Genomic DNA, 20,489 nt, shown 5'->3' on the forward strand with positions numbered 1-20,489 from the left:
GACTGCTGGTCTTTGAAATTCACATACAAGTAGATTGTCTTGATTACATTTCAACGCCTCTTGTTAAATTGTTATGGGTCATACCAAGTTGGCTTTTCTGTCCATGTCTCAGCCTTTTCTAGGGACACTCTCTTGCAACACATATTGCATATGACAGCTTAGGAAAGTACATTGTATATGAACATATGTCTGTGAAACTCTGCATAAAGCAAAATTAAAGACTCTTGAAGTAGGTTTAGTTAAAGTGCAGCAGGAGCCAGATGGCACAAATATGCTTGAAATGAAATGGAGGTCGGGGGGGGAAGAGGGGGAAGTATATATATTTTGTTTCCCTTGGTTGTCAGTTCTAGTCTCAGTTACTCAGAGCAGGATGTATGCGGGGGAATATAGAACAGAAGGTAGACACCTAAATCCATAGTTAGCCACTCATTCCAATGGGAGATCAGCTTCAAAGTCAATCACACTATTGGTTAAGTGTTTTAGGTACCTATGTTTTGAAAGTTTAGAGTTGAAGGCAGTGGTTCTCAACCTGTTTATCATTGAGGGCTGCATTTTTGCAGCTCTGTGTGTGTTATGTGGGCTGCACCCAAACAATATATACACTACCTGTATGGCCCTGAGGATGTCACATGGACTGCACAGCTGTGTGCTGGTTGGGCCGCAAGCAGGCTGCAGGTTGAGAACTATTGGTCGAAAGCTATGTCTATACTAGAGAGCTTATAGTGGCACCAATGCAGCTGCACCACTGTAAGCTCTCTAGTGTAGCCGCTCTGTGCCGAAGGGAGAGAGCTCTCCCATTGTCATAAGTAATCCACCTCCCAATGGGGGTCCCCTTCCCACCCCTGTTCCGCCCCTTCTGCCTGTGGCCCCGCCCACAGCCCCACTCCTTTCTGCCCCTTCCCCAGGGCCCACCCCTGTTCCACCCAGGGTCCCCCCATCCTTCCGCCCTCCCCACTGCAGTCCCGCAACCCCTTTTTCTCCTTTCTCTCCCCCCCCACCCCCACTGTGGCCCCGAGACCAGAGAAGCTCTATTCCCGCACCACGGCCCTGGGACTGCAGTGGGGAGTGAGAGATCCTCCTGTCTCAGGGCCGCAGCGGGGGTCCGGGTGCAGGGGCTTCCCCTGCCATCCCCTCCTTTCCCCCACCCCGTGCTTCTGCAGGGGACCAGGGTCGGGGCGCTGGGGCTTCTCCTGTCCTGCCTGCCTGGTGCTACTGCTGGAGAGCGGGTCGGGCACTGGGGCTTCCCAGGGTAGGGAGCTTCCAAAATCCTGCGGCTGCTGCCAGGGACCGGGTTGGAGGACGATGGGGGCAGGGTGTGGCTTCCCCCATCCCGTGGCTGCTGCTGTGGAGTGGGGTTAGGGCGTGGGGGCTTCCCATGCTGCCTGGTGGCCAAAGCCCCTGGGCACAGGCCCCATTGGCCCAGTGGCTAATCCACCACTGGTCCTAATCCAGTGCTTTGCCTACTGGAGCCTGCTGCCTCCCTGAGTACTGATATAGTCTTCAGGCATCTGCCCTCCGCTACAGATATATTAAACACAGATGTTGATTTGTGTTTCTCTTGTATGTAAAGACAGTTCGGTCATGCCCTCATGGCATACTGTCAGCTGCCCTGTTTCAGAAACTCTTTGATGAACTTGACAAAGATCCTGTTAAACAGGTATGTGCATGACAATTATTTATATAGTACTGTTAATCTGTGCAGTTCTGTACAACAGTAAATAGTAAGCTTTGGCTGTGAAGACATGAAATTGAGCAGACAGTGCATATATATATGGAGCGGTTAAGAGTCATCGATTACACGGTGTGTTCACTGTATTATTCCTAAATTTATAGTGGCAAATTCCATTGATTTTCAGTCATATGGCCACTTTTAAAGTGTTGTGCCTTAAAACATTAAATGCATCTCCCGAAAAACTTATCCAAACAGAAGCCAAACAAAAATGTTTGTAATGCTTCTTATCTTGGGAATTCTTAAGTGATTTAACTAAGCAAAATGGGTGTAAATGTTCCTATATTAGAAGATATGATTAGTAATAAGCAAGTGGAAGATGAGTTGGAGAGAGACTTCACATTTCCCCAAAAGTTCGTTTGTAAGTTAGCTGTTCTCTCTTATAAGTGCAGGAAACTCAAACTACCATGTATAAACTTTATGTGTAAGTGACTGGGCTATGCTAGATGAATTAAACCATTTCACATAAAAAAAAAAATCTGTCAATAGCATTACATCAAAGAGCATTTATTCAGTCTCCTCATCAGTTGGTCTCTAGACCGATAAATGCACTAGAAAGGATCAATACTGCAAATTTATAAGTATTGTTTCCATGGAGGAATAACAAGAAGATAAGCATATGGTGCATTATTATTTAAACACCATTTTTGATCATTAGAAGTGCGTTGGGGAATTAACTAAAAACACACATGGTAAATAGGTTTGTGATGAAATGTGTGAGGCATTTTAAAAGTTTTACCATCATGAGACAGTCCCATTTTAAGGTAATTCATTGTCCTCACATGTTTATTTTTTGGTGGACGATGTCAAAGCCTTCCTCAATAGAAGTCTTGCCTCACAGTCCTTGAATGAAGTCAGTTTTGCTTCTTGGCTGCCAGTGAAACATATAATCTTAAAGCTTGTCTGCACACAGCTGCATTGATTTTTAACTTAAACTGGTTTTAAAAATTTCTGATAAACTGGTGCAGACCCTTGTCTGGACACTCATATTTTGGTTTAAGGTGGGCTTACTTTGGTTTAGCTTAAACTGACTCCTAATCAACATAAGCTAGATCAAAATACACGTGTCCTAAACCAAAATAACAGCATTCACGTGGTTTTTGGCACCAATATCACTGAATTGGTTTAAAAATCACACCTTTAGTTAAACTGATACAACTTTATGTGTAGACCAGGCTTTAGGAACAAATTCAGTCCTGCCATAAATGTATGCAATGTTTCTGAAATTTGAGCTCTCTGGAATTTTGCTCCCTGCTTGCATTGGGGCTGAGTTTATCCTTTATTCTTCTCTTAAATTGGGCCTTTCTCCCTACTCCTTCTAACAAAGGTTTTAGACTCTGAATCTCAAAAATGACTATGTTCTTTTCTTTTCAGCATCCTCCCAAACCAGAGTACCAGTCTCCTTTTCTGCAGAAAGTGCAGTTTGCTTTTGGCCATCACTTCTTTGGCTACTTAGGGAACGTAGTAGCACTAGCAAACATCATTTCTATATGTGTAAGTATTGATTTTTGCATCAGAAACAGAACAGGATTTAGTTTTGTACATTACTCTGCATTCCTACCACCACCTTGTGTAGAGGTCTCTATTATGCATTGTTTAATCTTGCACAGAATATTTAAAACTAAGGAATAATTTCTCTGTTTGGAAAGGAGTCTGCAGAGTATAATAATAACTAGCTCTTGCATAGTACTTCTAATTAGTAGATCTCAAAGTGCTTTACAAAGGAGATCAATATCATTGCCCCCATTTTACAGATGGAGAAGCTGAGGCACAGAGAGGTGAATAAGCAATTGTATTTTTTTTCTTAGTTTTTAAAGTGCCCTACTATCTCGGAGCTGGGGGGTGGGAGTGGGGGTGGGGAGGAGCCCATCTTGATTTTATGTGGTGCATTTTTGCTCTCTAGGGTACAGCAGCCAACTGTTGATTCACCAGAGGTTTTTTGTTTTTCCAGGTCATCTTGGTAATGGATGCAGATAAGCAGCTTTCTGAACGGGATGACTACTTCTTGGGGGTAAGAAGTATGAACGTCTTATGTGGTTGCTGTTGCTCCTCAAAGCTTAATTCTAAGGATGTTCCTCATTTTACACCTTCTAGGCTATAAATTGTTTTTTTATCCTGTACTATCTGCTGGAAATGCTGCTGAAAATACTGGCAATGGGATTTAAAAGATACTTATCGTACCCAAGCAATAGATTTGATGGACTTCTGACTGTAATTCTGCTGGTAAGTTCATGGGTAACTTCCGCTAAGTTCTTGAAAGTGAGTTTCTAGGATGACCCAGATCTAATGTCAACATTATTTGGTTGAGTCAGAGAGATAACGATTTATACAGTCTTGGCACATGTGAGAAACTGACCAATACATTTTCATATTGAAATTAAATTTTGTCTTGATCCTTGTATCTCAGAACAATGCAGAACCTTTAGCGGACAACATTGTGGAAGCATTTTTCATTAATACTTGTTGGCATGTAGCTTTCACTTGGTCAAAAATTTACCCTTCCGTGATGAGATCTACTTGTTTATATACACTCAAACTATATTGATATTCCAGAATATCAATAGATATATTTTACCCCTCATTTTGGAGATAGACATTTGGAGTTTTGAGCGTCTCCATACACAGCCTCCTCAGTGTTTAAATCTGAAGAGCTCAAGTCTCTCAAACAAAAATAACAATAAGAGGAGCTATTGCATTTTAGGGTACATCTACACTACCCGTCGGATCGGCGTAGTGATTGATCTATCGGGGATCAATTTATCACATCTAGTATAGATGTGATAAATTGATCCCCGATCGCTCTGCCGTCGACTCCTGTACTCCACCGCGGCGGAAGCAGAATCGACAGGGGAGCGGCGGCAGTCGACCCCGCGCCATGAGGACGTGAGGTAAGTCGACCTAAGATACGTCGACTTCAGCTACGCTATTCTCGTAGCTGAAGTTGCGTATCTTAGGTCTATCCCTTCCTCCCCCTCCCAATGTAGACCAGGCCTTACATAATCTGTAATAACCTTGCCATTTGGGTGGAGAGTAGCAGACTAATCATTCATGTAGTTATTTGATGAAAGAAGGGAATTCGCTGGACAGCTGAGACCAGATTCAAGCCTGGTGTAATGGATTTACACTTCCTTAGACCAGATCTAAATTTGGTATTCTGTGCCCACGTAAGAGCTACCATTTGATTTTTTGCTTTTTGCCCAACTATGTTTGTTTAGATAGTTTTTGCCCAAGAAGTCAACAGGTTGGTGTTTAAACTTCTGGCTTTAAAACAAGAAGCCTTTTCCAGTTTAATGTGGGGGGAGAAGAATTAATTGTTCATGCCCGCTGGATTTAAATGGAGAACATTCTTCCGTTGCCCTTTGTAATCACCCAGACGTGGGAGCTGAAGGAAGTTAGGGCTTAAATCCCATTTAAATACAATAGAATCTGGGCACCTTTCTTAGGCTGCTCTGAAAACTTCCAATTCTTAATACCCTGTAAGATCTCTTAGTAGAACAGTCGTAAAAGCCTTTGTTTTGTTTATATTTTCAAAGTTGTTTCACTAATGGTATTCTTGAAGACTAGGTGAAAAATTCTAACTTATTCTAAATTCTAAAACTTGCCATTTTCAACATGGATTCCATAGAATGAGTTTCTCTGAAACTATTATTGCAGTTCTGAAACTGCTAATCTGCCTGCTGCTAGGTCCTATACATAAACAAAATCCTGCATGCACTTTAACTTATTTCTGTACAAGAGGTAAGTTTTACTTCCCACCACTGGATTTGGGTGGGGAGGCAAGAGTAATTTTGTGATCTGGTAGCTGATATTGACAATTACCTAGTTTTATAGCAAGTCAAATTAGTGACTAAAACTCTTGTCACTGTCCGTTTGGAAGAAGTTTGAGGTCAAGTTCTTGAGACTTTAATTCACAAAACAAACATCAGAGCTGCTGCAGTTTTGCCTCTTTTCTTTTGTAATAAAAGGTTTTGGAGGTCTCAACTTTTGCTGTGTATGGATTTCCTCATCCAGGCTGGTATGTATTCTTTGTAAGCATTTCTAGCTCTTTTGAAAATTATAGTATAAGGAAACTAACTGGTGTTGGGACTTAAAAAACTGGTCAAAAATTGCATGGCTCACATGTACTCTCTTTGGTTCAGTGTCCAGGGACAACTATTTATAAACATTGGTTGTTCTTATTTTTCAAACATGATACACATTAGGTATTTATCTACATATGCCTGCTGTAACTTGCCAGACCTACTAAAAAAAAAAAAACCTGCCTAACATAACTTGCCAAACCTGTTAAAAGCTACTTCAGTAATTCACCTCTGCAGTCACTAGAGGTCAGGCAATACAGAGAATTGGGAGAATACTGTTCTGTTAGATCTCTGACAGAATTCGAAAAAGCTATTCTGCTGTTCTGAGAGAAGGATGAGTATATGTACCGTGAGGGCTGGCTTAGAATGAAAGCAGAGCAGACTTAGAGAAATAGCTTGTGTCCCTATAGCGCTTTTCTAAAAGTATATGAAATGAAATGTAATGTAATGTAGTGCAAACATTAACTGGTGCTAACCTTGTTCCTTTTCTGTAACAGGCTACAGTTAAACCTAACTGTATAGACTCTTATCACAACTTTCACTGTAGCTTTAAGTTTGAGTTTTGTTGTAGAAATAAGTTGATGTAGATACAGAATTTCTCACATCTCTCTCTGTGTATTGGAGTAAAAGATTTTTAAAATATATGCACACAGTAAGCAAGCAGTAGTTTAATTAATGCTCTTTGCTTCTCATGGCTCTTGAGTTAAGACTGTTCAGTGGCTCTTTTCCCTTAAGTAGAAGAAAAAGAATCATAGATGCGCCTTTAAAAATGGCCTGCTGCTGCAGCTGGCTCTTGCTTTAAACAGTCATACAAGTAATCTGCTTCCACTTACTTTCGGAAAAAGAGTCTGTCCTCCATTTTCCTGTGACAGTCATTTGTAATGGACGCCGGCACTTACTTTCTTCATTCTGTGTTGAAGGGCCAATTTTTAAAAGAAATTTTCATTTGAATTTTACCCCACTTTAATGTAGGTATTTTCTGAGTCTTATTTCATATAGCAGTCTTTGAGTGGCACAAAGTAACTGGTAATTAGCTGTTATAGGTAGAAAAACTGTTTCGTTTGGAATGCAATTCGAATGACATATCAGAGTTAAATGTGATGCTTGGATAAGCTCTGTCAGAAGGATCTTAATAGCTGTGAACAAGCTATTTACAGTGGTTTCTCTGAATTTAATTAATTTCCCACACAAATTCATCTGATAAATTTGGGCTTAACTTTGCCCTTTGATTTGTGAATGCACATAATTATTATTTGATACCATATTTGTGTTGCAAGAGCATCCATAGGCACCAGTCAGGGATCTGAGACTCTATTGTGCTAGGCACTAACACAGTCACCCACTCACCGCAGAGTGAAAGGAATGTCCCTGCCCCAAAGAACATACAACCCAGGTGGATCAGAATGAATCTTGAGATGTCTGTTACAGTGTGTTAGCTAATTGTTGGGTCTGCATGGGTATATCTACATTGCAATAAAAGACCCATGGCATGGCCATGGATGGCCCAGGTCAGCTGACTAGGGGTAAGAGAATATAAAATTGCAGTGTAGATGTTCGGTCTCAGGTTGGAGCCCAGGCTCTGGGACCCTCCCCGCTCATGGGGTCTCAGACCCCAGGCTTCAGCCGGAGCCTGAACATCTACACTGCAATTTTATAGCCCCACAGCCTGAGCTCTGTGAGCCTGAGTCAGCTGACCCAGGCCCTCAGACTTATAGATTCATAGATTCTAGGACTGGAAGGGACCTCGAGAGGTCATCGAGTCCAGTCCCCTGCCAGCATGGCAGGACCAAATACTGTCTAGACCATCCCTGATAGACATTTATCTAACCTACTCTTAAATATCTCCAGAGATGGAGATTCCACAACCTCCCTAGGCAATTTATTCCAGTGTTTAACCACCCTGACAGTTAGGAACTTTTTACTAATGTCCAACCTAGACCTCCCTTGCTGCAGTTTAAACTCATTGCTTCTTGTTCTATCCTTAGAGGCTAAGGTGAACAAGTTTTCTCCCTCCTCCTTATGACACCTTTTTAAATACCTGAAAACTGCTATCATGACCCCTCTCAGTCTTCTCTTTTCCAAACTAAACAAACCCAATTCTTTCAGCCTTCCTTCAAAGGTCATGTTCTCAAGACCTTTAATCATTCTTGTTGCTCTTCTCTGGACCCTTTCCAATTTCTCCACATCTTTTTTTAAAATGCGGTGCCCAGAACTGGACACAATACTTCAGCTGAGGCCTAACCAGAGCAGAGTAGAGCAGAAGAATGACTTCTCGTGTCTTGCTCACAACATACCTGTTAATACATCCCAGAATCATGTTTGCTTTTTTTGCAACAGCATCACACTGTTGACTCATATTTAGCTTGTGGTCCACTATAACCCCTAGATCCCTTTCTGCCGTACTCCTTCCCAGACAGTCTCTTCCCATTCTGTATGTGTGAAACTGATTTTTTCTTCCTAAGTGGAGCACTTTGCATTTGTCTTTGTTAAACTTCATCCTGTTTAACTCAGACCATTTCTCCAATTTGTCCAGATCAGACTTGGTGCTGTGGGTTTTTTATCACAGTGTGGACATAACTGGCAGAGTATTAAAATATTTCCAGAGTATGCCTTCTGTGCTGGGATTTCTTAGTTCTTGTTTTAGGATTTGGATTGAGTATCTTTGTTACCTGAATCATGGCTTTGGAATTTTCACTTATTTGTTGGAGAGTTTCCCATTTTCTAGTAGCCTTTTTCCCTCCCAGCAACAGAAGCACACAATGTTCCAATGTAAAAGCCGACTATTATTAGCACTGAGTTTTCAAATGTTTCCCTGTAATGTGCAGAATGCTGTTTTAGTTTAGCAATAAGGCATGGCAGGATGTATGATAATTTGTGTGAATTCAGTGTGTAGTTTGAAGCCTGAGTCCAGCAAAACCAATTCTATTAGTGTATTAGTAGCCAATAATGCACATCCCTTCTGTAACTGCACTACTCTGGGATCTCTTATATGCACTGCACTCTTTGTATTTTTCATTGCTATTCATCGACTGTGAAAGTCAGTTACTACTTGGAAGGATAAAAACAAATCCTTATGAGTAAGGAATTATCACTGAAAATAGTAGAAGAGTTTGAACGTGACCGATGCTTTTCTTTTTCTTGGAATATTTTAATTAAAATATCCTATAAGATCATGAGGTCTGCCTGCTATCTACACACATTTTTAACATGGACTTTAGAAAAGGAATCTAAATGGGTAGAGCATTCTGCCAGTCTATCAGTAATGAAGTGCACTGCCATGATCTCGCTTCTCTCCTCCCTCACGAATTAGTAGTAGCTGGGCTCAGCATGGATGCAGCGTACTCCTAGACAGGTTCAGGTTTCCAAAGGGACTTACATCTAACCTATTCCTTTCACTTCCATCCAGAGAATTCAAACTACACAAAGTCAATCTCCTTTGAGGAGATAGGAGAAGGGCTGTCTGGTAGAAACAAAATCAGTTGACCAGGCATTTCAATACACATTTAAACAGCTAGAGATGCTGGTATGTCATGTCCGCATTTAAAATTGTAGCTTAAGTGATGGCAGCTATCTGTGAATCCCTTCCTTTTCTGTCATTAATGTTTCCTGTGGCCGAGACTCCGGTCAGGTAAATTCTCAGCTCTGTAACTGTCAGCATTAGGTTTATAGAGAGATTATACATGATGAAATAGAACTTCCTTTTTCTAAAAATTATTAACCCACAAATACTGAGAAAATTTGTGAAGAACAAATAAAAAATTATCATCAGTTGCTTCTCTGCTGATTTTTTTTTTTTTGTCACTAGCTATTTCTCTAATTTGTTCCATTATTTATGTGTCTTTTGTAGGAGACCCGAAATGATGGGGTTGCTGTCTCTGTGGGATATGGTGCGCCTGGTGAATATGCTAATTGTATTCAGATTTCTGCGGATTATCCCTAATATGAAGGTGTGTGTGCCTTGCTTTTTCTCACTTCCTGAATTCTTGACTAGTCCAATGATAAAACTTCCTAGAACCTTCTCAGAATAATAACCCTTTTCATCGCGGATGGGTTTGAATTGCATTGAAGAGGCATCGGAGTTGGGTTTACAACTTGGAAACTCCTCGCTCTGTCCCCCTCCAGCATGTGGAGTGATGTGGGGGTGGGCTATATACAATGATATGCTTGTTTGGATGTGGTCCGCAGTCACCAGTTGCCCATCGGGGGCCCTGCCTAAGATGGGGCCCTGTGCAAGTGCACCGAGTTGCCCATTGGTTAATCTGGACCCGAGTGTAGCTGTGGCAGCATAGGCTAGCTACTCGAGTAAAGTCCGTGAGAGAGCCTAGGTACATACTCAGGCAGCTGCCCGAGCTGCAACCAAGTCGCGGTGGCCACGCTGCTATTTTTAGCACACTAGTTGGATGAAAGCTAGCGCACACATGTCTACCCGAGGTGGAAATTCCAGCTGCAGTGTATGTATACCCTATAAGTGACCTTTTGTCTTATGTTTCCCCTCTTGAACACCTGGGTGGGTTCAACTAAAATGAGGAATTTACAATAGTTTCTAGGTGTTACGCTGGCTCCCCCACCTAATTTCGTTAACAAACCCTGTGTTTGAGGGCCTTGTATTGGGATTTTGTCCTTCATGTAAACAGCAACCTAGGATGAGACAACCACTTTTTCACTTGCAGTCTAGGTAAGGATTTGAACCAAGATTCACAAAGGTGAAATGCCCGTGCACTTATCCTTGTAACTGAAATTGCTTCCTGCATCCTCATACCCAATCCTACCCACCTACAACCCATGCCCAATTTCACCTCAGATTCAAAGAGCTGATTCAGTATATGGAAATTTTCCCCTTAAAAGTGCAAATCTTACTTATTTCTGGCTTGCAGTGTATCTGTAGCTGTATCGGTCCCAGGTTATTAGAGAGACAAGGTGGGTGAGGTAATTTCTTTTGTTGAACCAACTTCTATCAGTGACCGAGACTAGCTTTTGAGCCACACAGTGCTCTTCAGGTCTGGGAAAGGTACTCCGAGCTGAAGAAGAGCTCTGTGTGGCTCAAAAGCTTGTCTCTCTAACAGAAGTTGGGCCCATAAAAGATAATACCTCACCCACCTTGTCTCTCTTATTTCAGATTTGTATCAAGTGATGCCAGTATTAACCATTAATGATAATACAGTGTTGCTCTAAGATTGAGTCCTTCTAATTCTCTTAGCACTCTGGTCAGTTGAAAGCTTTGGTCCTGGACAACAGAGGCTAGTGTATAGCAAGTGACCCTGCTGTAGAAAGGCAAAAACAGCCAACATTTGGAGCTGTACACCTGGAAATAGGGAAGCTGCTTGGAGCAGTGGTGAGGTATTATCTTTTATGGGCCCTCATATGAGGGACAGATCAGCCAAGGAACAATCTGGCTCAGCCTTGTTGCGTGTCATATCCATATGGTATGCGCAGCTAGTACCAGACTGTAGGTTGCACCTGGGAAGAAAGCAGGCTTGGGTAGTTCCAAGAGAGACATTACCCTATTCAGAATTGGGTGAGGTCTCTCTGGCTGCCTAGGCTGGGAGATCCCTGGAGCCTTTGCATCCCAGTTCAGTAAAACAAACGTTTAGCTAATATCAGGGTGAAGTGCAAACTGGAAAGTGAGGAAGTGTGGTCTAATGGTTCAGACATGGGATCAAGAGTCAGGAGTTGTGGACTCCATCCTGGCTCACCTGTGGTCACCATCTGACTCTGGGCAAGTCACTTAAGGTATTTGCCTCAGTTTCCCAGTCTGTAATTATGACAGAAACGACAATTTCCTGCAGTATCCTTGACTATTAAATTTATGTATTTTTCTGGGCTGGGATTGTATATAACTCTTTGGGCGGGGGGAGAGGTAACCTATGTAACTACTTGGGAGTACAAAAGACTATTGAAAATGTGCCAGACAAGTGTGGACTTTTGGGACAATAAGTGTTAAGTGGATTTTCTGGGGATTCGCTAGGGTGAGGTTAATGCAAATTCCCCAACTCTGGGCATGCAAAACCCCAGCCTTTTGAAGTTTTGCCCTGAATGGGTGTTTGTCTGCTGATTTACCTGTTATTGAAGGCCAAGGTCAAATGTCCAAGCCAGTTAAAGAAACGGCTGTTCTGCCCAGTCCGAGGGGATAGGGAGTGGGGGACCCAGTTGTGGCTGCCCTTGGCTGGAGCTGGGGTGACCTATGGTAAGCTTTTCAGCATTTGTGTAGGTTCTTTTGTTGATTCAATATGTTTTCTCTGTAGTCTGTTTACCTTAAGAATAGATGTGTTTACTTAGATGGAGCTGTGTGGTAACATAACTGGCAGTATACTTCAGAGAAAAAGCAAAGTGCAGATATTGGCCTGTTAAGGCAATCTGGTTTGCTGGGGATATCACAGTGTAACCCAAGAAGCTGTGAAACCCCCATCAGGAGGGAGAAAGACAAGGGTCTTAGCTGAAGACAGGTGTTGGCTGGGAGCCTGAAAGCTTTAAATGGATGCCCTGAAAGGACCACAGAGAGGGAATACATGTGCAGTTACTGGGAAACTGTGACAGTACTATTGTAATAGCATCCACCTCAGAAGAGTATATGGCTTTATTCATTAGCTGTACTCAGTATGTGGAGATCCATGGATGAAAATCACTGCTATTATTTGTATTATCATAGCAGCTAGGAGTCCCAGGCATGAGTCAGGACCTCACTGTGCTAGATGCTGTATTAGAAATGCAAAGTATTTAGCTGCACTTCATTTTCCCAGCCTGCCATCATTTTGTATCATTTTAGTTACAATAGATTAGTGGGGCTTAAAAATGTATAATAAAATATAAAAATTCTGTGTTTTGTTTTAGTTCATGGCTTTGGTTGCCAGTACATTGCTGGATCTGGTGAAAAACTTAAGAGCCTTTGCAGGGCTGCTGGTGGTGAGTTACAATTCGAGATTGTCAGTCTTTCTATAATATGCTGCAATATAGAGTATGCTTTCAACAAAGTAAACCAGGGAGAGGTACATACATTGTCCCCAGTAACAATAGCAGAAGCTACATGACTGAGTGCCATCAAACAGCACATCAGATATTTGCTTCCAAGTGTTCATCTTGCCCTCTCGCAGTGCAACCCTTCCTAAAGGGTCAACAAACTGGTTGATTATTAAATGTGGAACTGGTAGCAACTTTCCATTCGAAGACCCTCCGTTCAGTTACTTATAACTTTACAAAACTTTAAGCATTCAGGCTGAAATTTCTGGTTTCTGCCTCAGGCCTTTTTTTTTAAGTTTCAGCTGAAACAGTTCAGCCATGTCCAAGAAGAAGATTAAGGAAATATACGTTGCCCACGTTAAAAACCACCCCAAACAACTAGAGCCTTGCGCAGATACAGAATTTATATCTGCGGATATAAAGTGGATATCTGCGGAGCTGCAGAGCTCTACCAGGAACTGCAGCGGTGAAAGCAGCAGCACGTCGGGCTTCGGCTCACAGGAGCCAGCGTCCAGGCCGGGCAGCTTCTCCAGTGTGGCTGTAGCGTCCCCAGCCCTGCCCATGGGGGCAGGCATCAGGTTCACCAGTAGCTGTCCCTGGTTGTGCTATTGTGTGCAAGCGGCTTGCATGCTCCCGGACAGGAGCCGCACGCAGTCTCTGCCCCAAGGAGCTTACAGTCTGAGACGGATCTTGCGATAGGCTGAGCACCCTCAACTATCATTAATTTCAAATATTTTTGTTGAAGTTGGAGTTGAGGATGCTCAGTTGATCTTCTTGCATGATGGGGCCTTATTACATTTGTTGTTGATTTGAGACTTATTTTTTCCAACGTTAGTCTGCAACATATACAACATGTTCATTATTTATTGGCCAGTTTCTCTTTTGACTGTTTATTGTGTATATTAGCTGGTGTTACAGGGAATAAAACTGGTTTATCATTGCTAAGCCAGATGCCCCACCTACTGGCAGACTATGGAGATGTAGCATCAACTGGATCCAACATGTTTAAAATCCTGTTGAATGTAGCTCAGAGCATAATACTCTTTTCCTTCTTTGGACTTTTTAAATAACAATATAGAAACATGAGAACTGAAGTTATCCTAGTATTTTCACTAGAAAGCTCATGTTGTCTCAAGCCAGCCTAGTAGCAAGTGATGCTTTCTTCAGTAAGAGTTGTGAAACATTGACAACTCTCTGAAGGTTATTTCTAAGGCAACTCCTGACATAAGGTAAAATTTTCAAAAGTACCTGAGTAATTTAAAAACATAAGTCCCATTTTCAAAAGGCACTTAGTGCTCATTGCTAATCAATGGGAGTTGGTCCTTTTTCAAAATGGGAATTATCAGGGCCGGCTCCAGGCAAGGTAGAGGGGCGGCACCTGCGGCAATTCTGGGGCGGCAGGTCCCTCACTCCCTCTAGGAGCGAAGGACCTGCCGCTGAACTGCCGCCGCCAATCGTGGCTCTTTTTTTTCCCCCCCCAATTGCCGCCGCCGATCACGATTGCAGCTTTTTTTTTGCTTGGGGCAACAGAAATGCTGGAGCCAGCCCTGGGAATTATGAATTATAAAATTGTTTTTAACAGCCACTCCTCTGCAGTGTTTTCAGTTCAGCCATCACAGCACTGAGAACCAAAAGGTGAAACTTATCATAAAGAAAAGTGACTTCATCAGTTTTTTTAACAATTCCCCACTGAATGGACTATAGAAAGAAAGCATACAGCATAGAGTGAAAAAATAGTGGGCTTTAAAAAGTTCTTTCACTTTTAATAACCCTTGGCATTGTTTTAAAAAAATTCCCTTACCTCTGTTACTCCATGAGTTTTAAGTTGATTGTGTTCCTTTTTAACATTGAATGGTCTCTGAGGAGCTTACCTTACAACACTCTAATTTAGTTTTTGAGTATTTTAGTGACTAATGCTAATGTGTATTCCTTTCCAGGTGGTTTTCTATGCGTTTGCTATAACTGGCATAGTGCTATTTAAAGGTGCTGTTGTTCCTATGGGAAATACTAGGTAAGGCTTTATTCTAAATGTCCAGTATTTGGAAAGATACTCTTGGTTTTTGAATCCCCACTTTATACCTCTGTTCTTATCTCCCTGGACTCTTTGATAAGTACCTCCATCCACAGTCTCCTCTTCTGTACACTCCTCACTGTTATAGTATACTTTTTAATTTGTGGTGGGCCAAGAATCTTGGACTCGCTTACTCTGAGCCCCTTGGTTTTCCCTCCTTATCTTTCTCTTCCTTTCTCTCCAGTCTGTCACTAGTCTCTTAAATCTTGCAGGTTTTCCTCCCCTGCTCACTATTCTATCCTTCCAACGTCCCTTCACTGTTTGAGTCTCCAGGAATGGTCATCCCCATCTTGGAAATTTCAGACCTTTTTTCTGCTTTCTCTCTAACTAATGCTCCCTTTCTGTCTGTGTGAAGGTACTCAACTCAATGGAAGCATTCTACCTATAGAACAGTGTATAGCATATTATAATAACATTACACTCTAATTTCATTGTAGTGTTGTCAATACAACATCTGGTAACAGCACCTTGCAGTGTGGCACCTATGAGCAGTTGGAGTATTGGCCAAACAACTTTGATGACTTTGCTGTGAGTCTGGTTGCTAGTGGATTATGTTCTGTGTTTTCTGAAGGTGTCTAAGTAGTGACAGTTAGTGCAATAACCACTCAACCTCTGTTTCATCTTGTTCCTTAGGCTGCGGTAGTAACTCTCTGGGATGTCATGGTGGTGAACAATTGGCAAGTTTTCCTGGATGCATTTTCAAGATATTCAAGTCCGTAAGTAATAAAACTGGTACCTAAGAAGGCCCTCCATTGGGGTATAATCCTGTGTTCTATTCAACATAGTTCTTCAAAGTAAATGGGCAGAAACTATAGACAGACCTCACATTATGATCAGGGAACAGGAATTGTGTATGAAACTACTGCCTGCCTGCTGCTATGGAACTGCCACTTTTCAAATCCACTTAAGTATCTAGTAACCAAAACTTGCCACTTAATGGACAGCTGTTTATTTGTCTATGTAAATTGGTAGTCTCAGTCCAGCGCCCAGTGGGCATCACATTTAGCAATAATTTGGAATCTTTGGCAGTTGACTTGACCCAGAATTGAATTGACCCTGGAGATTGGACTCCATATGAGTTTGCTTCACCCGCCTGTGCGCCTTCAAGGCCAACCTTGAGATGTGTTGGTAGATCACTATAGGGAAGCTTGTGTTGCTGCTGTATCAGTTCTGTGGATAAACGGAGGTGTTCAGTCTCCTGTGTTGTCAGTCTAGCATCTTTCATTCGCATTAAATAAACATAGGGAAAGTTTAAGAATCTTGATTTTCTTTAAGTTAATTTTTCCTTCCTTTTGTGTCTCACTTGGTTAAAGCACAATGCACTATACCGTGGCAGTTTTGCCATTGACTTTGGTGGAGCCAAGATTTCACTTCATATTTCTTTTTCAGAATTCCGACTCGGAAATTGATGTGATATGAGTGTGTGTTTGTGAGAGGGGTGGTTGGGGGCGGATTCTGATGGGGGACAGTACATTTATCTCTCAACTGATTGAGATCCAAACTTAACAAATGGTTTCTCCCAGACTTCTGTTTTTATTTATGAAAATGTTGAAGCTTTTCACGGGGAAAAATGTAAGTCCATAGCTATGAACTTTCATGGCTTTTTAAGGGATGGAGACAAGGGATAATCATTTTCATTATAAGATGGAATTGTTAGTCTCATAATATTGTACACATCTTTATGTTTTTGTCTTTAATATCCTCCTTCTCCAGGTGGTCAAAGGTCTTTTTTGTAGCCTGGTGGCTAATTTCCTCTGTCATCTGGGTCAATTTGTTCGTAGCCTTACTTCTGGAGGTAAGGGAATGAGTTTTAGCTGTAGATTCTTGAAGGGTGTGAGAATTTTTATGCAGATCTATTGGAAGTAGAGTTTTGCCATTATGTGAAGTTGAACACTCAGTGATGGAATAAATCCAAAGCTTGTCCAAGCTTAAGAGGACATCTAGTGATAAGAGTAATTATGGACATAATAATTAAATTAACTTTAGAGAATATTGTCCATCCAATATCCTCTAATGGGAATGAAAAGAGAACAGTTATTATTAGCATGAACTGTCCCAACTATTCTTGTGATGTCTGGTCACGCCTTAGCACACGAGAACTAGTAAGCTGGAGGGTGTATTTTCTGGATGAGGTCATACAAACCAAGGTCCTGCTTGCTTTGTGTAGATGTTAAAGACTCCAGAGCACTCATTGCAAGAGTAAGTATTTTTCCCAGGGTCTTTTGGACTGCATTTTTCCTGCTCCCTTGTTGTATGTTATACTATTTGCTGGTTGGCCATCACTATCTGCCCCAGAGCTGGTTTGCATTTTATTGGTGCTGAATGATTATAGTTTGTAAACAGCTTTGAAAGGTATAAATGTAAGGTGTTCTTATTTGCTATAAATACCACAGACTTGCCTGTGCGCTGTACTTACCTGTGTATCTCAAGTACTAGTCACCTAGGCTGCAGGTTTGTGGTGGCCATGCCCATTGCAGAGAGAGCTGGCTCTATAGGATTCCAGAAAAAGCCATTCCACGTTTGCAGAGGCGGAGCCATGACTTTCCACTCCTGCAAAGGCACTGAGGCCAAGTCCAGAGAGGCTGGCCTGATTTAAAGAGGTTGCTTTCTAGAGCATGGTGATGATGAAGCAGGTTTTAAAGATGGTGCTGAAATTAGTATATAAAAATATTGTCATGACAAGCCTGCAGCTTTACCAGTCACTTGCCTCAGCATCCTTTCTGGAAGTCTAAATAGCTACAAAATAGGCTTTGGACTGCCAACATCAAGTCCAAGCCTTATCTGTGAGCGTATTGGAAGATATTCTACCCTTGGGGACAGCCCTGCAGAGAGATCCATTGACTTTTCCGGCAAATATGGGGCATAGATCTGGTGTAGTGGCTTGTATGTGGCACTGTGTGGCAGGAAACTTGGTTTCTGCACGAGTTGTCCATCTGCCTCTTGTCATTGTGTAAATCAAAGCAAGCAAAGAGACAAGCCAGAAAATGTATTCCTTCTTTGATAAAGCTGTGACATTTTAACTTGAAGTATGTCAAAGAAATTGCTCTTCATCCAGGGGGAACTTAAGCAGGTGAATGCTAGCAGGGACATTTTAAAAATGTGACATTTAAATCAGGGAATGCAGTTTGTACACGGTATAGGACCCAGGAGTCCTTCAGTCCCTTTCCTCTATTTTTACCTCCACCATCTCACTGTGTGACCATGAGCAAGGTACTCATCCCTGTCTGAGGCATAGAAACGTAAACAGTGATTTACCTCAAAGCGGTGTGTTGAAGTGTTAAGTTAATTCAGTGAAGTGCAAAAGGAATATTTTTATTATTTGGTATTTTGGTTCATTATTATGCACCTCATATACATGTATAACTGGCTCTAAGAACATCCCTGTTCTGGGCTTTAGGGGGATTTATATAAACTAAACCATGGGGAAAATATAAAACCTTATATCTAAAGATGCTAACACTAGCCTTTTATTTTCTTTCACCTTCCAATTCCAGAACTTTATTCACAAGTGGGACCGTCACTCCCATCGGCAGTCTCTCTCAGAAATTGAATACCAGACAACAGTGGAATTAATGTTCAGGTGAGTCACATTAGGACTAGGTGGATAACAGCCTATTTTAAGGATGCTAATCTCCTTTTCAAAGACAGTGTTCCAGGTGGGAACAGGGTTTGCTTCAAGCCTGGTGAGTAAGAGTACAAATCTTTTAGCTATTAGCCTGGAGCAGTCCTGAAAGTGCTTTACCTATGCCTGCCCTGCCCTGGCTTAATACCTAACCTTTAGGAACATTCCACTCAGATGATGCTGGGAAAAGAGGTGCTAATAATGAAGGACTGCTCTGGGTGGGAAGGGTAAAACAGTCCGCATTCTTGGCTTTGTGTTAGACTGTGGGTGGAGAGTTGATCGTGTTGCATAAGTAGAACTTGTGGTACAGATTTAATGTGCAATGGCTGCACTGGGAGCATGTTCTCATTTGACAAGTTTTTTCAGGAAAACACATCCATTAACCTCAGTTATGTTGTACTGTGTGCAGGAAATTGCTTCCCTTCTCCTTATGGGAAAACAGCTGCTGGTTTCGATGACACATCTGTAGTGTAGAAGGATGGATCACTCAAACTGGATGCATCATTAGGAAGCATCAGCCTGTTGTAATTGTAATTATTTGCTTCAGTCTTGAAATAAGGATGTTCTATCTCAGTATGTAGTTTGCAAAAAAATGTTGAAAAATCTCCTTTGCTGCCCTATGCAACTTACGCTTTTTTCTTTGTAGGGATGTTTTGGAAGAACCTACAGAGGAAGAGCTGATGCAAAAACTGCACCAGCATCCACACCTGCAACTGTGTAGATGACAGATTGGTGGGAGGACCAATTTAGTCACGCCTTTTTTGCAATAAGATTGTCAGCTGGAGGACTGATATTGCAGTGAAACGGAATGGATTTTCTGTAAAGTGCTATTAACCTGAAAGCGTACAGGAAAGCATGTAACATTGTAGTTGGCATTTTGATTTGACTCTTGAACACCACCTACAATGCAGAGCACTCTGCAGGGAGAACTTTTTTTTTTTTATTTTATTTTTAATCGGCTCCTTTTAAAAAAAAATATTTAAATTCTTCTAATTTGACTTGATTTTAGAGTCTTTTATGGGAATATGCAGCTGTTATTTTTATTAAGTGTCAGGACAAGGAGTTGTAGACCATTTTATTTGATTTTTTTTTTTAAGAAGGAAGAGAGTATTAAAATGACAGTGCACTTTAATGCAAACACTTATAACCACTATGCCTGCTGCTTTTTTGCACCATAAATAATGGAACTGCCTATTTTGGCATTCAGTGTGTGCCAAGGACAGTGCCTTGAAATTCTTGAATGAATTAGGCAGTTATGCTCTAGATTCTCAACCTTTTTGTAATAAGGGAAATTGAAACACTGTTTGTATTGAAATATGATGCCAGCATTCTTTTGTTTACTAAATGTTCATAATTATACAATCCTGTTCAAAAGTTCAGGTCGAAGGTGGAGATAGTCTGTATCAGTTTCCTTTTTTTGGCCAGTGTTAAGGGCTGTGCTCATGTTGTGGTTGCATTATATTGATAACATTATCAAGATCAGTATAATTTTGGATGGAACAATCATGCCCTTGGTTTACAATCTGGAATAATTAAGCTCTACTTTGGAGAAAATATCCTCATGTTGCTTTGAAACTGAGCTCTTCCTTTTTGCATTCTGACAAGTCTTGTTTTCCCTGCGTTCATACTGAGCCAGAGTTTGTTTACCTTTGCAATAATTTTAGTGGAAACCCAGTGTAAAATAGAGTTATGTATCCATCTTGGGTGGATGGGGAACAGGCAATCATGTTCAGGCTTCCCCTTATAAACTATACCTGTATATAATAAATTGATTTTTAATTCAGGGGAGTGGATTTAGGACAATATGTGGCACCAAAATCATTGGGGGTCATCTTACTTTTTTTTTTTAGTTGGATAGGACCAATCCTTCAAGGTGCTGGGCTCCCTCAGTTCTCACTAGTCCACGGAAGTTTGTGAGTGCTTAGTATCATGCAAGATCATATCCTTTGTGCTCTTTCCATTTGTTGTGGTCACATACAATGCCACTAGTTTTGGTCACCCATGTAGCCTTTGGTGACCCATCTAGCTGTTGGG

General features: G+C 41.5%; 1 protein-coding gene across 2 annotated transcripts in view; it reads left to right on the forward strand.

The window, feature by feature from the left end:
- The window catches only part of TPCN2 (two pore segment channel 2), a 64,753-nt gene extending 44,515 nt beyond the window's left edge, over nt 1–20,238 (forward strand). For both annotated transcript variants that reach the window (XM_054025974.1, XM_054025976.1), the window contains 13 exons: nt 1,571–1,657; nt 3,104–3,223; nt 3,681–3,740; nt 3,824–3,952; nt 5,695–5,744; nt 9,656–9,755; nt 12,637–12,708; nt 14,700–14,773; nt 15,271–15,361; nt 15,467–15,549; nt 16,547–16,628; nt 18,328–18,413; nt 19,102–20,238. In XM_054025974.1, the coding sequence (XP_053881949.1) occupies nt 1,571–1,657; nt 3,104–3,223; nt 3,681–3,740; nt 3,824–3,952; nt 5,695–5,744; nt 9,656–9,755; nt 12,637–12,708; nt 14,700–14,773; nt 15,271–15,361; nt 15,467–15,549; nt 16,547–16,628; nt 18,328–18,413; nt 19,102–19,180 (1,113 nt within the window). In that variant the 3' untranslated portion in view covers nt 19,181–20,238. The remainder of the gene's footprint in view (nt 1–1,570; nt 1,658–3,103; nt 3,224–3,680; nt 3,741–3,823; nt 3,953–5,694; nt 5,745–9,655; nt 9,756–12,636; nt 12,709–14,699; nt 14,774–15,270; nt 15,362–15,466; nt 15,550–16,546; nt 16,629–18,327; nt 18,414–19,101) is intronic.
- The last annotated feature ends 251 nt before the right edge of the window (nt 20,239–20,489 follow it).

The sequence above is a fragment of the Malaclemys terrapin genome, chromosome 4, assembly GCF_027887155.1.
Source record: "Malaclemys terrapin pileata isolate rMalTer1 chromosome 4, rMalTer1.hap1, whole genome shotgun sequence".
In the NCBI taxonomy this organism is placed as follows: domain Eukaryota; kingdom Metazoa; phylum Chordata; order Testudines; family Emydidae; genus Malaclemys; species Malaclemys terrapin.